The 13,432-nt window shown below is 41.8% G+C and overlaps 1 protein-coding gene across 4 annotated transcripts in view; it reads left to right on the forward strand.

The window, feature by feature from the left end:
* The window catches only part of RNF44 (ring finger protein 44), a 61,516-nt gene that overhangs the window by 35,717 nt on the left and 12,367 nt on the right, over positions 1-13,432 (forward strand). For 2 of the 4 annotated variants that reach the window (XM_063292107.1, XM_063292108.1), the window contains exons 2-5: positions 5,698-5,876; positions 7,072-7,300; positions 9,755-9,922; positions 12,201-12,374. In XM_063292107.1, coding sequence (XP_063148177.1) covers positions 5,773-5,876; positions 7,072-7,300; positions 9,755-9,922; positions 12,201-12,374 — 675 coding nt within the window. In that variant the 5' untranslated portion in view covers positions 5,698-5,772. Of the gene's footprint in view, positions 1-5,697; positions 5,877-7,071; positions 7,301-9,754; positions 9,923-12,200; positions 12,375-13,432 lie in introns of those variants that run through there. The other 2 variants (XM_063292110.1, XM_063292109.1) reach the window with 2 other exon arrangements.

Consider the following 13,432-nt stretch of genomic DNA (forward strand, 5'->3'; position numbering starts at 1 on the left):
TATCATTATGCTGATGATACCCAGTCATACATCTCCACTGCTGGCCAACTAAGCAGTGCTGTTCCAGTTTTGGTCGAGTGCCTGGAGGCTGTAAGGGTCTGGATGGGAAGGAACTGGCTCCAACTCAAGATGGTTCTGGATTTTTGGTTCTCCTGGATCCAGTGAGGTGTCATATTTCACTCTTGCTGGGTAGCACTCCCCGAGCAGAGCTCGTGCACAGTTTGGGAATCCCACTGGACCTTTAACTACTGCTTAAAGAGCAGGTGACAGCCATGGTGCAGGAGCGGGGCTTTGCACAGATTCATGTTGCATGCCAGTTGCACCCATTCCTGGACTGGGAGGCCTGTTCTTAGTCACTCGTGCTCTAGTCACTTTCTGGTTGAATTACTGCAGTGTGTTCTACTTGGGGCTGCCCTTGAAGACCATCTGGAAATTACAACAGGTCCACAGTGCAGCACTGCATGGAGTTTGGGGTGCTCTGTGATTTGCCCGTATTATACCACTGCAGCATGAGTTGCACTGGCTTCCACTTACTTTCCAGGTGCAATTCAAAGTGCTGATAATTGATTGATCAAATTTATATGCTACGCATCTCACTGTGCCGGTGATTCTGAGTGGCTTACCAATAAAAAATTATCACTTTTTAAGCCCTGGATGGCACAGGGCCAGGTTACTTGTGGGACCACTACTCCCTGAGGCTATATGCCTGTTTCACTGGGTCTGATAGGGTGGGTGTGTTCCAGGTCCCTTTCCTTAAATATAATCTGGTTGGAAGTGCACCTTTTCCATAGTGGCTCCAGCCCAGTGGAACACCCTTTTTCCTGAGATCTGGCAGGCCCCCACCTTCCTAGCCTTCTGGATAGCCTTGAAGAGCTGGCTCTTCCCACAAGCATTGGGGTAGGGTCTGCCTGGAGCCCAGTAAAGTGGAATGTTGACGTGTGGAACAGTTGCCTTTTGGGCACCAGGCATTTTATAGTGTTTTGCTGTTTTTATTGCAGTTTTGGGAGCCTCCCAGGGATATGGTACATAAGATGGGTGGTCATATAATTCTTTTCAATAAATCAATCAGTGGGATCATAAATGAAAATTGGCCATCTAAGTCAGAATTCTGGGTTGCGTACTCTATATATTCTGTGAATTTTTTATATTCTCTGCATGCTTATCAAACCTTGGCTATAGAGATTTCCATTATTTTTAGAGCTGAAACTAATATACTCTGTATGTACATAATTAATGGGTGTGATGATCCTAATATGGACATGACACTCTGAATTTCAGAACATGGGGTCATGCCTGTACTCATTAAAGACAATATAAATTGCAGAACTTAAACTGCAAGAAGATTAGAGAACATTGGAAGATTGAGGGCACTGAGAACAACATATATTAAGTTGTAGTAAGAAATGCACTTGCATTGTGTTATTCATTGAGGAAGATTCACTTATATCTAGAAGAAAGTGGAGATATGGAGATTATATTTTAAAGGAAAGAGAACCATTTTGTCTGGGTCAGGAAATGAGAGTACAGTAATCAGCAGCAATAATGGGACTGAGGCTGAATTTTAAGACTGAGCGGGTCTTGGAATTTAGTTTTCCCAGCTCTAATCCTAATTGGACACTTAACTATTACATCACAATAGCTTTTCTTCTAGATTTGTTCACTGGTACGTTCAGACCTAAAACCCCTTTTCCTGATAATTTCACTCCTCCCATTTGTTCATTTTAGGTTGTATGTTATTTATTACAATCAGTACTGAATCAAAATGGCAAAAAAAAAAAAGATACTGAAACACGTCAAATGAATATGTGTGTGAGAGAGAATGGAAAGGAACTGTTTTGCTGGTGAAGATAGATAATGTCAGTTTGGAGCCCAGAGACTTCAGGTTCAGTTTGAAGTGACCAAGCTTTCTCTCATTTTGCTAACCGGTTCTGTATTTCTCCATCTCTTTTTCTCAAGGAGCTGCATAAAACATCAGCTTTCTACTAGATGAGGAATTAATGAGCAGGCTCTCCATTCAAGCATGTCATATGAGTCAGTACTTATAAAAGAATTTAAAACTTGAAGTCCGTTGCCATTTGGCACTTGAAAAGTAGGTGATGCCCCCCACAATCCAACACATTACATTTGATTTCAGAAGGGCAAACTTCCAAAAATGGGGATTGGTAGAGATTAAGCTGAAAGGGACAGTCAAGAGGATTATTTTTTTCCACAATGCTTAGAAATTATTCAAAATTACAAAAATAAACTCACAGTTAGAATGTATACATTAGATCAGGAAAGATTCCATAAAGTCCAAGCAAACACCAGAGTGGCTAATGAACATGGTCAATGCTATTGAAAGAACATAAATTCCCTTCAAAAAATTGAAGTGTTGCTCAAATGAGAATAAGAAGAAATATAAATTTTGCCAAAAGCCAAAGGAGCAGTTGATATAAGTTTCAAAAGACAGACTTTTAAGAACATATGGCAAACAGCATTAAACCAGACAATTTTTTAAAAAAATAATTCCAAACAGGAAACTGAGCTGGGAGGTTGTTGGACAATGGGCATGTTAAAGATGGGCTAAAGGACAGTAGGGAAATACTAGCAAAACCAAATAAATTGTTTCGATCTTCAGTGTTCAGAATATAGGACAGATATTTGTGCTCAACTGGGCTTTTTTATTAGAAAAATCAGATGGACTGAGACAAATAGAGGTAACAAGATGAAGTTTTAAGCCAAACTAAAATAAATTCCCAAGTCCAGACAGTATCCACCAAAGACTTCTCAAAGAAATTAAATTTGAATGCTGAACTTTTCATTCAAAAAACCAACTTCTCTTTGACATCAGCATCTATTCCTGAGGCCTAAAAAATTATCTCTGTTTTAAAAAGAAGAGGAGCAATAAAACTATAGGCAAGTTAGATTAACATCTGTGTGTTTGTGCCTTCAAGTCAATGTTGACTCCTGGTGACTGCCTGGACAAGTCCCTGCAGTTTTCTTGGCAAGGTTTTTCAGAAGTGATTTGCCCTTGCCTCCTTCCTAGGACTGAGGGACAATGACTGGCTCAAGGTCACCCAGCTGGCTTTGTGCCTACAGGACTAGAACTCACAGTCTCCCGGTTTCTAGGCTGGTGCCTTAATGACTACACCAGATTTGCTCTCTAGATTAACATTTAATCTGTGAGAAATGGTTGATAATGCTTGAGAAAATAAGCAAATACATAGCATTGCTGAAAATGGCTTGGCTTCTGCAAAGGTCTTTTCTTATGAACATTCTACACTTTTGGAGAGTATCAGAAAGCATATCAGCTTTGTAGTATTAATAGATACTGCATACTTGGATTTTCAGAAATCCAAAGATGAACAAAAATTCCCTCACCAACGCTCCTGGGGCAATTTAGCTGTCACAAAATGATAGATGTTCTCATAGATTGGGAACTGGCTACAAAAAAAGGAAACAGAATAAAGATAATTCTCAGACTGGCATGATGTGCAAAGTGGGATTCGTGTTGGGACCTGTTTTTTTTTTTACGTTGTATCTAAAAGATATAGACAGGGGATTAAATTATGAACTCACCAGCTTTGCTTATGATAACCCCCCCAAAAAAGGGATTGAGAAGAGTTCTAAAAGCCTTCTTCAAACTGTGTGAATGGGCTTCAAAATAGCAAATGGGGTTCAGGATGAACAAATGCAAAGTGGTGCATGCTGACATAAAAGATCCAAGCTTCACCTGTACCTTAACAGGATCTGAACAGGTAGTAACTGACTAGGAAAGAAATTTTGGAGTCATGAGGAACACCTTGAGGAAAATACTAATGCTCTGTGCAGGTGCTGTAAAAAAAGGCAAATTTTATGCTTGGAATCATTAGGAAGGAAATCTATATACTACTAAAATGCTCATTGTGTTTGTCTGTACCCTCAAGTTAGCCCAAACAGTGCATTATAACACAACAATTGTGGAACTGAAATTTCCACAATGTTCAGACCAGTTTTATTCACAAAGTTGTGGCCATTGCAGTGACCCCGTGGTCACGTGATTGTGATTTCCGACGCTCCCTGCCAGCTTCCCACAAGCAAAGTCAATGGGGAAGCTGGCAGGAAGTTGGAAGTAGTTCCTGTTCCCACTGCTTTTTTGCCTGCCCATGGTCATTCTGTTTATCTGTTTAGGTAAGTAAATATTGACTTTGTTTGCCACTACAATGATTTTACTATTTATGATATATACTCTTCATAGATGATCATGGCACCGTTCAGCATTGGGGTAAAAAAAAACAACATGGTCAGCTTAAAATTTAATGTTCATTCGGGCCACATCAGACTGCACTACCTTTCTCTCAAAGGATGACCCAGCGGGTCACAGGGTTGTCTGGTTGAAAATAAAATCGCCAATATAATAATGTTCTTATACAAATCTTAAGTGAGACCACACTTGAAGTACTGTGTATGGTTCTGGTGACCACACTTTAAGAAAAGGTACAAAAAAGGGCAAATAAAGCCCTTCTCCTCTGAGGAAAGACTATAGCAACTCAGTCCCAGTTTTTTGATCACAGTGTTAGAACATGAGGTCATCCAATGAAAAAATGCAGGGTGGTTCAGGACTAACAGAATGAAATGGTGCTTTTTTTACACAGTGCGTGGTTAAACTGTAGAATTCACTGCCAGCAGTCGTAACGGTATCTAATTTGAGTGGTTTTAGAAAGAGTCTGGAGAGGTTTGTGGAGGATTGGGCTACAACTGTCTCCTAGTATTAATGACTGTTTTCCACCTCCTGAATCAAAGGTAGCCTACTCTAAAAGCTGATTGCTGGGTAGTGACATTAGAATATTTGTATATTCTTATGTTTTTAAAATGAGACTGTGGATGTAGCTTACTAGCATCTGATGCTTAATCCAGATGGTGCTGGAATTAATAACAGGCATGGATCAAATTATGGCTGTCATTGCAGAACTTCGAGGATTTGCTTTGCTAGTATTATGTAACAATTTCATTGTATGGTCAGACTTGACCTATGAGTTGTTCTGTTGGGTCCCGTCTCCAAAACAGTCACTCCAAATGACAATTCCACTTGGTCAACTTGGTAATTGTATATGAAATATACAATAGGAAATACCAAGTAAAACTGTATAATGAATTACATAATCTAGAACTCAACCTATCCTCTGTCCTGTTGCTATAGAGTTTGTCTCTCTCTCTTAGGATATGGCTTCTATAATCTTCCCTCCTGAGTGAAAAATGTTGGACTTCAGCTGGGAAGTTCCAAACTTAAATCTCCTCAGCCACGGATTTTCTTGGTAGCCTTGGCCCATTTGCTGTCTTTATTTTAGGTTAAGTTTCTTGGTTGTCCTGGGGATTAAGTGGGAGTACTCTAAGCTTCTTAAAAGAAAGGAATGGATAAAATTGGATTTACAACTAGATTTAATTAAAAGTGGTAGAAGAGAATGATAGGGAGCAGAAAAGGCAGAGAAAAGGGCAACAAATCAAAATTATTAGGAGCTAGATATTCAGGGAGAATTTTAAAATTGAGATCATGTAATATGAAGAGAGGCTTGGTCTAGCACTGAATATGTGGAGATTTTTTCACCATCTGCTGCTGTGTTGCAGCCTGCCAGTGATGTCCTCCTAGCATAACTGTTCCAGAGGTGGTTCTGATTTGAAACTTAAAACTCTTTTTGTTACAGAGGTTGTGTTCAATCGCTGTTTCATCACTTTTTGCAGATCCCAAAGAACCAGTGTGGAACTGTGTTTGGAGTGTGAGATCCAGCATCACCTTTTGCCTTGTGAACATCCCCAATGCGACCATGGGAACTGGCAGTGAATAGGCGGCCTCCTGTCCCATTTGACCAGCAACGATTCCCAGGGGAGAGCTGTGGCAGTCCAGCATACCTCAGGAGAAGGTACATGCTTCATCTTTTAACTATGTTGATCATCAGTGCAAACCAGCATTCTCCTTATGGGCTTCAGGAAATTCAGAGGCCTGGTGTGCCTCCTTAAAACGTACCACAGAGATTCAGTTCTGCATGACTGCAGGTGACACCTCTAGTTTTTAAAGAGTTAGAAACCAGGAGTCTGTGAGTTCTAGTCCTGCCTTAGGCATGAAAGCCAGCTGGGTGACCATGGGCCAGGAACTCTCTCTCAGCCCAACTCACCTCACAGGGTTGCTGTTGTGGGGAAAATAGGAGGAGGAAGGAGTATTAGGTATGTCTGCCACCTTGAGTTATTTATAAAAATAATAAAGGCGGGATAGAAAATAAATAAAAATTGCCTCAATTCTTGATGACTATGTGTCTGTGTTAGCTTCTTAGCAACTTAATGGAAGTGATTTTTCACTGCCTTCTTCTGGGATGTTTTTGGACTTTTCATTCTAGTCAGTGCCTCTTGGATTTCCTTGCGGTCACTCATCTCAGTATTAAACAAGTCCACCTCTACAGCCCTCCAGCTGTTTCGAAATCATCCAGGGTCAGCTAGGTACTGTCACCTGCTGTGACTGCCTTCCATAACAAAACCAATATGGCAGCTGTTCAGTTTCTGGGTGAAAAGCTTTACAGATCTTCAACAAGAAATCTGTTATAAACCTACTGACAAATTGTTACAGTCACATTACTATTGATATGGGACAGCCAGCAGAGATGGTTGGAAACATTCACTCAGTGGATAAACCATCCATAGTAAGCTTTTGTTTGATGACCATATCTACGTCTAGATAATGAGGTGGTTTTGCACAGTTGCTTGGAATCTTGTCCCGTCAAGAAGGCTATCTGTGGAATTATATCTTAGAAACTGAGTGAGGTTCCAGAGCTCTGTGCATTTCTTCCCCTGGCATTTACTCACCGCAGATTGAAGGAATGACACATAGCAGAATCCTGGCAGTGGTGCGATAGAATTAGTATATTCAGATGCAGGGAGAACATTTGTGCCCTAATTTTGCTGCATCTGCAGCTGATCCTGCCTCCACCCCACCCTAATGTTACTATGTTGGCCTAGCCTTAACATTAAAAATTGGTGTATTCATAGCTAAGAGGTCAGCACAGAGAAGTGGCCAGCCCCTAGGGTCACCCCTCTATATTTCTCTCCCCACAACTGGCTCCACAGCCCTCCTTTCTGGCACCACTGGGGCCGACGTGAGCAACCTCTACAAACTCTCCTAGCCCAGGATGAGAACTACTTGCACCCGGCTTTTTTCCAGCAGCAGCAGCCACAGCTACAAGTCTCTGTAGATGAGCACCCAGCGTATGTTCTGGCCACCACGCCACCACGAATGCTTCACCCAGCGGCACACACATCCCACCAGCATCCATTCATGGTGGATCTCCATGAGCAGGTAAGGTGGCTGTTGTGTCAAGAATATATTTAGAAATCGTATGGCTGAAATATTGTCCCATCTACCAAGAAACATTGGCTGACATTTGGAAGGGTCTGAGTTGGCCAAGGGTAGTAAAACCAGGCAGGATAAACAGTTCCCCTTCTTATACACTGAAAAGGCAAAGGGTGTTGTTGGATGTACCCAGGACTGAGCATTCTTTGAAAGCTTTTGCCTGGGAAAGCCAAAAGTGTGAATCATTCTTTAAATCCTGTCTTTATGATATAGCAGTTAGTGGATCCCACTGTTGACTAAAAGAATGGCAATTCAGAACCATCTGGGGGACATAAAACTGCTCATAAGTGTAGAAGTTCGTGCTGTTTAGTTGCCTGGCTGTTTTGCTTGCAGGTGATGAGAAGGCCTAGAGCTTAATAGGAAAGAGTGCTTTTGCATGGATAACAGTCTAGACTGTTTAATATCTTCAGCTGAAAGATTCACATCTTTTGGTTGGGAAGCACTTCTGCTTGAAACCCTGAGGTAAATTTTCCTCATTTCATTCACAGAATTTCCCCTTTTTGCTTCTAGTGATGGAATGCAAAAAGCAATGGAAGTTTGATTTGGCTATTAGGACCATTGTGAAGTCAAACTTACCCAGCTTTTGAGATTGAATTTTTCTTCGCACGCTCTAAAAGAGGAATATAAAAAACATGTTACAATTCTTTGGATGTTTGCCAGGTATCATACAATGGTATCTTAAAACAATATATGTAAAGGTGATTAAATACTTCAGTTCCTCTCATTTTTATTACGTGGTTTCATGTACTATTGTAGGGATTTAAAATTTGATCCCTGAAATCCATTTCAGCATGAAGACATTGTTTACGCATTTTAAAAAGTATGCATCAAAATCCAGCATATTTTTGATAAAAGCTGAGGAAACCAGAGTGGTAGTGGTGAAATCATAATCAGTGTAACGTGCAATCACTACTTTAGGTATGCAAACCTTATGGGAACAACCCATCCAGGCCCTTTAAATTCTTTATTCTTTGAGCAGTGAATCCTTCAGCATCTGTCTGAATACTGTAACTGTGGGAATCTTGTTCCTATGGCAACATGCACAAAGCTGCTCCTGGAGTTCTGAAGGATAACTTCCATCAGGTCCAAGCACTTGGCCTTTGACTTCCCAGTTTGGTTTCTGTCCTGTTAATCTTGCTTGTCCTTCTCGTGGTAAGATGGTTCCTTCAGTGTCAGATAGTCCTTGCAGATGGCTTGAAGGCAGGCCTCTTAAGAATCCACTGGTTTGCAGATACTGCTGGGCTGTTCTCAGACACATCCATGGTAGTCAACAATTATGGGAGCTGTAATCCAGCAGCTGCATGTGATGAACTTTGTGCTTGCCATCCCTGCTCCAGTACCCTGAAATATAGACTAAATTTATTTCACACAAATACATTTCTGGCCTTGCTACCAGAAATGCCTTGACTGATACCGATTAGTCTCTTCACTGGTTGGCATCATTTCTCAGCAAGTTGGCGACATACAGTTGCTGTGCACTGGATTATGAATGTGTGTTGGTTTAGCTGCATTAAATTCCCAGCAACATCAAACAAAAGTAAAAAAAAAAAAAAAAAGGCAGAAATTGTACCTGTAGCAGCCTGAATCTAGGCTAGTAGCATGCCTGACAGGAGTTCGTGTTCCAACAACACACAGGAAAAGATTAACACTTTTTAGGCTAAGCAGTTAATGCTCCAGCATAAAAGCTTGTTAGACTAATGGAACAATATGGGAAAATGTTTCCAAGGAAAAGAAAAGAATGGTTCCAGGTTGTACTGCTGTTTGCTTTTGAGCCTAGTATGTTTGAAATATAAATCTTTCCTGGACATTGTACATGCACAATAGGAAACCATGTAATAATCAATGTATATGAAATAAAGTTAAAAAGTAGCACTTTCTGGAAAAGCAATAAAGCGCACTGGAGATGTGATTGTTACTAGGACACTCATAGCGTCCTTTGGTAAGCTTGTTAAAGAACAGTGAAAATGCAGGATATACATTTTATAAATAGAGAAAAAATTGAACTGTTGATTCATAGAGAAAGCTGAGGGCCGTAGTTTAGTGTCAGAAACATGTATGACAATCTGGGAATAGAGTATTTTTCAAGAGAGTTTTTCCCATTATGATCTCAGTTTTTGGATGAGAACTTGAATTGTTTTTGATTCTATGTTGTGGATATCTGAAACTTGTATCACCAAGTTTATATGTCTTTGATTTGTTAACCCTAATGCTTCATCTTTAGTCTCTGGTGTTTGTGCTGGTTTGAAATCACTCTCTTTTATGGTTTGCATCTGACTAGCACCTCCTTTTTTTAATACTGCTTAGTTTCCAATTTGCGCTGTCTTATTTAGGAGAAGAGGGGGGAATTATAAAATACTTTGGATAAGATTTGATTCAGCTTTATCTCCCTTTCCCCTCCAGGTGCATCAGGGGGCGGTCCCTCTCTCCTACACGGTGACCACAGTAACAACACAAGGCTTCCCCATTCACACTGGCCAGCACATCCCTGGTTGCAGTGCGCAGCAGCTCCCAGCATGCTCAGTGATGTTCAGCGGACAGCACTATCCACTCTGCTGCCTCCCACCCCCTGTGAGTCCTTTGGCTTATGGATGGGAGGGCTGACCTGGCATGTATTACCAGTACCTGGTTGGGCACGGGATGGGGGTTCATGGCAGCCGTGGGCCTGACCCAAGATATAGAGCAAAGTTACATGCTTGGTCTGGTTTTCATCTCAGGACAGTGGCAAGATGATCTGGGTGTTCACATCAAATCCCTGCCATAGTCTGATCACACTCTGGTTGCTTTGGAGTTTTCCACGGCTGCTCCCTGCTGCAAAGGGAGCTTGGGGTTGTTCCTGAGGCTCTGTGATGCACAGTTTGAGTCAGGCCTTGGTCACTGCTTGGAACAAGAGCACAACAGTGACCATAGATTGAATTGCACCTACACATCCTCTCACTGCTTGTGGATCTTATGGTGCCCCCTGATTTTCAAAGGAGTTGTGGGAGATGAAATGGCAGAACAGGTCCCTAGAACACATCTGAGAAAAAACAAAAACAGAGGATGAATCTGACAGAAGATGGATAAGAGACTTTATGAAGGATTACCTTGTGTCAGTAGGAGCAGCAAAATGTAATTATTTTTCTGCTCTTATTATGTCTGCAGATAGCTGTCTGATGGCCCTGTTCAACATGGCCCAGACCCTCCTGGGAGGCAGGTCTACTGTGAGGGATACTGAAGGCATCTGACAGATTAAGTTGCTCAGATCTATCCTGAGCTAAGCTTGGTTGTGCAGATCCTGTGGAGTTAACTGAGACATGATCTGACTGGGTTACCTGGGAAGATGGTGAGCCTGTTGATCCTGAAGAAGTGTACAGAGTCCTCGGAATTGTAAACTTGGTCACCTGTGTATTATATCCATGTCCTTTTGGCTGGTTATGGCTGCCCAGAAGGCAATGGTTAATTCATCTTTGAGTGAAGGGGTGGTCCTGTCTGCACTTAAGGAAGTGGTGGTCCCCCCGCCCCCAGCCACTCAAGAATTATTACCAGACCCAACAATACTGAATAATTTATGCTGAGTTTCCAACCTCTCCTTTAGGAGGAAGGTTGTGAAAAAGGTGGCTGGGGTGGCAGCCATGGCCAGGAGAGGTTTTGCTCAAATTCATCTTGTGCACCAATTGTGCCTTTTCCTGGAATGTGAGGTTCGGCTTACAGTTGGGCCTTAGTAACTTCCCATTGGATAATTATAACACGCTCTACATGGAGCCCTTGAAGAACACATGGAAGTTGCAACTGGCCCAGAATTTGGCATTGCAAATAGTTATGGGCATGCCTTGGTGCCCCCTTGATACACCACTACTTCATCACTGCTTTGTGAGCTGTACTGGCTTCTAGGTGCAATTCAAGGTCCTGGTCATCACCTATAAAGCCCTTCATGGACAGGGCAGGATTTTGAGGATGCATGTTCCCAATTTTCTCTGCTTATCCTGTGATATCCAGCTAAACTAACTAAAGCCCTCCAAAACATCTTAAGTAAACCAAAAGACCCAGTAGCACAAGAAGAAAAAACGAGTCATCTACAACATAAAGTGTAAGGACTGTAACAGCCACTATGTAGGACAGACAGGCAGAAGACTAGCAAAGTGCATCAGTGAATACCAACTAGCAGTCAGAAGACACAATGAAAACTCAAGACTCAACCGCAGTTTCAACTGGGAAATTGTGAGCATCCTAGACCAAGCTAAATCCAAAAATGCTAGGGAATTCCTAGAAGCTTGGCATTCAGACAAATCAGCCATCAAAAGACACCTAGAGATAAACCACATTACACACCATTCAAAAGAGGCAGTAAAAAAGCTAAGAAGGAAACAAAAAGACCAGAATACATCCTCTCCAGCAGCCAACACCCAGATAAGCAGGGATTAACACCAGGCAAACAATCAAGCAGCAAACAATACCCTAATCTAGGAACTACCAAGGAGAAAACCATACCCCCATCAACACTGGCAGGGCAAGCTACTGTGCATAAACAGGGAGCAAACCCCACACTTGCTCACTCTGATGATGTTATCTACTTGAGTAATGAAATGTCTGCAAGCAAACAACCAAGCTCAGAGAGCACCAAGGATGCACATTTTAACTTTTAGCTGCATATATTTTCTGTTGGAGGGTAGGAGTAACTTGGTGTTCCATTTAAAAGACCCTTAGGTCCTTGCTAGTCCTTGGAGACTGCATCTTGCTGCCAAATGGATTCTTCCCTTTTTATTGCCAGACTTGAGGTCAGTTGTTTTTCAGCTAGACATGCTGATGCTAAATACACTGGAGGTAGCTTTTTTTTTGAGGACACTGTCTTTCTGTCTTCGTCTTATAGCTGATCCAGGCCTGTGCCATGCAGCAACTCCATGTCTCTTATCAAACATTCCCACCACTCATTTCCAGTGATCATTATATCCTGCACCCTCCACCACCTGTGCCACCACACCAGCCTCCACATATGGCAGCCCTCGGCCAGTTTGTCCCACTCCAGCCACAGCATCCTCGCATGGTAAGTTTCTTGGGATGGCATAGTTTTGATCAGAAGGTAGAAATATCTGTGCTCTGTTTCCCCACACCTGTATCTACTATTGTGCGGAAGTTTGTAGCATATCATCTACTAATTCCTTAAAATCTTGGGGTGAGTCTTCAAAGAAAGTATCTTGTAATTTTAAGCATAGAGAAGAGCTTGCACATGGTCACTCATGCCGTAGTCATTTCCTGTCTAAACGACTGAAGTGCACTCCACATGGGGCTACTCTTGAAAGCCACCCAAAAGCTGCAATTAGTCCAGAACGCATAGCACAAATAATTATGGAAGTACCTCAATGCACCCACACCACGCTGTGCTTTGCAAGCTGCACCGATTCCCTAAAAGCTTCTGGATGCAATTCAAAGTGTTGGTTATCATCTGTAAAGCTCTTTATGATACAGGGCAGGGTTACTTGGGGGACTGCCTGTTTCCAATTGTCTTTGCTTATCCTGTGAGATCCAGCAGAATGGGAATGCTTTGGGTCCCTTCCACAAAATAATGTCACCTAGCGGGACCTAGTGGTGTGCCACCTTTGTTACACTTCTGGATCATCATTTCCCTTGAGGTTCAGATGGCCTCAGCCTTTCTGTCCTCCCACAAGACCCTAAAAACTTGTTTCTTCCCCCAAGCATTGGGCCACTCATAGAATAAGCCCATGTTTATTATTGTTGTTTCTGTTACTCCATTATCCTGTTATTTTATGTTCCAATTGTTTATTATTTTATTTCATATTGTATCTTATATTTAATTCCTTTGTATTGTAAGTTGCCGAGAATCCTTCTTGTGAACTGGGTGGCCATATAAATCTAATAAATAGATATAAAGAAGCAGACTTGGAGCAAGGCTTGAAGAGAATGTCAGATGATTGAAGCAGTGAGTAGCCATGCTTTGGTTAATGAGAGAAGATGAAAAAGGCCCTAGAATAGAAGCTCACAGAGTAAGCCTTTTTCTCTAAGGAAGATAATCAAAGGAGTAAGCCAAGAGGGAAAAGCAGACTTAGAAGATACTTTTCATCCCTGCAATTCAGAAGCAGCTTT

Source organism: Candoia aspera, chromosome 2, assembly GCF_035149785.1.
Source record: "Candoia aspera isolate rCanAsp1 chromosome 2, rCanAsp1.hap2, whole genome shotgun sequence".
In the NCBI taxonomy this organism is placed as follows: domain Eukaryota; kingdom Metazoa; phylum Chordata; class Lepidosauria; order Squamata; family Boidae; genus Candoia; species Candoia aspera.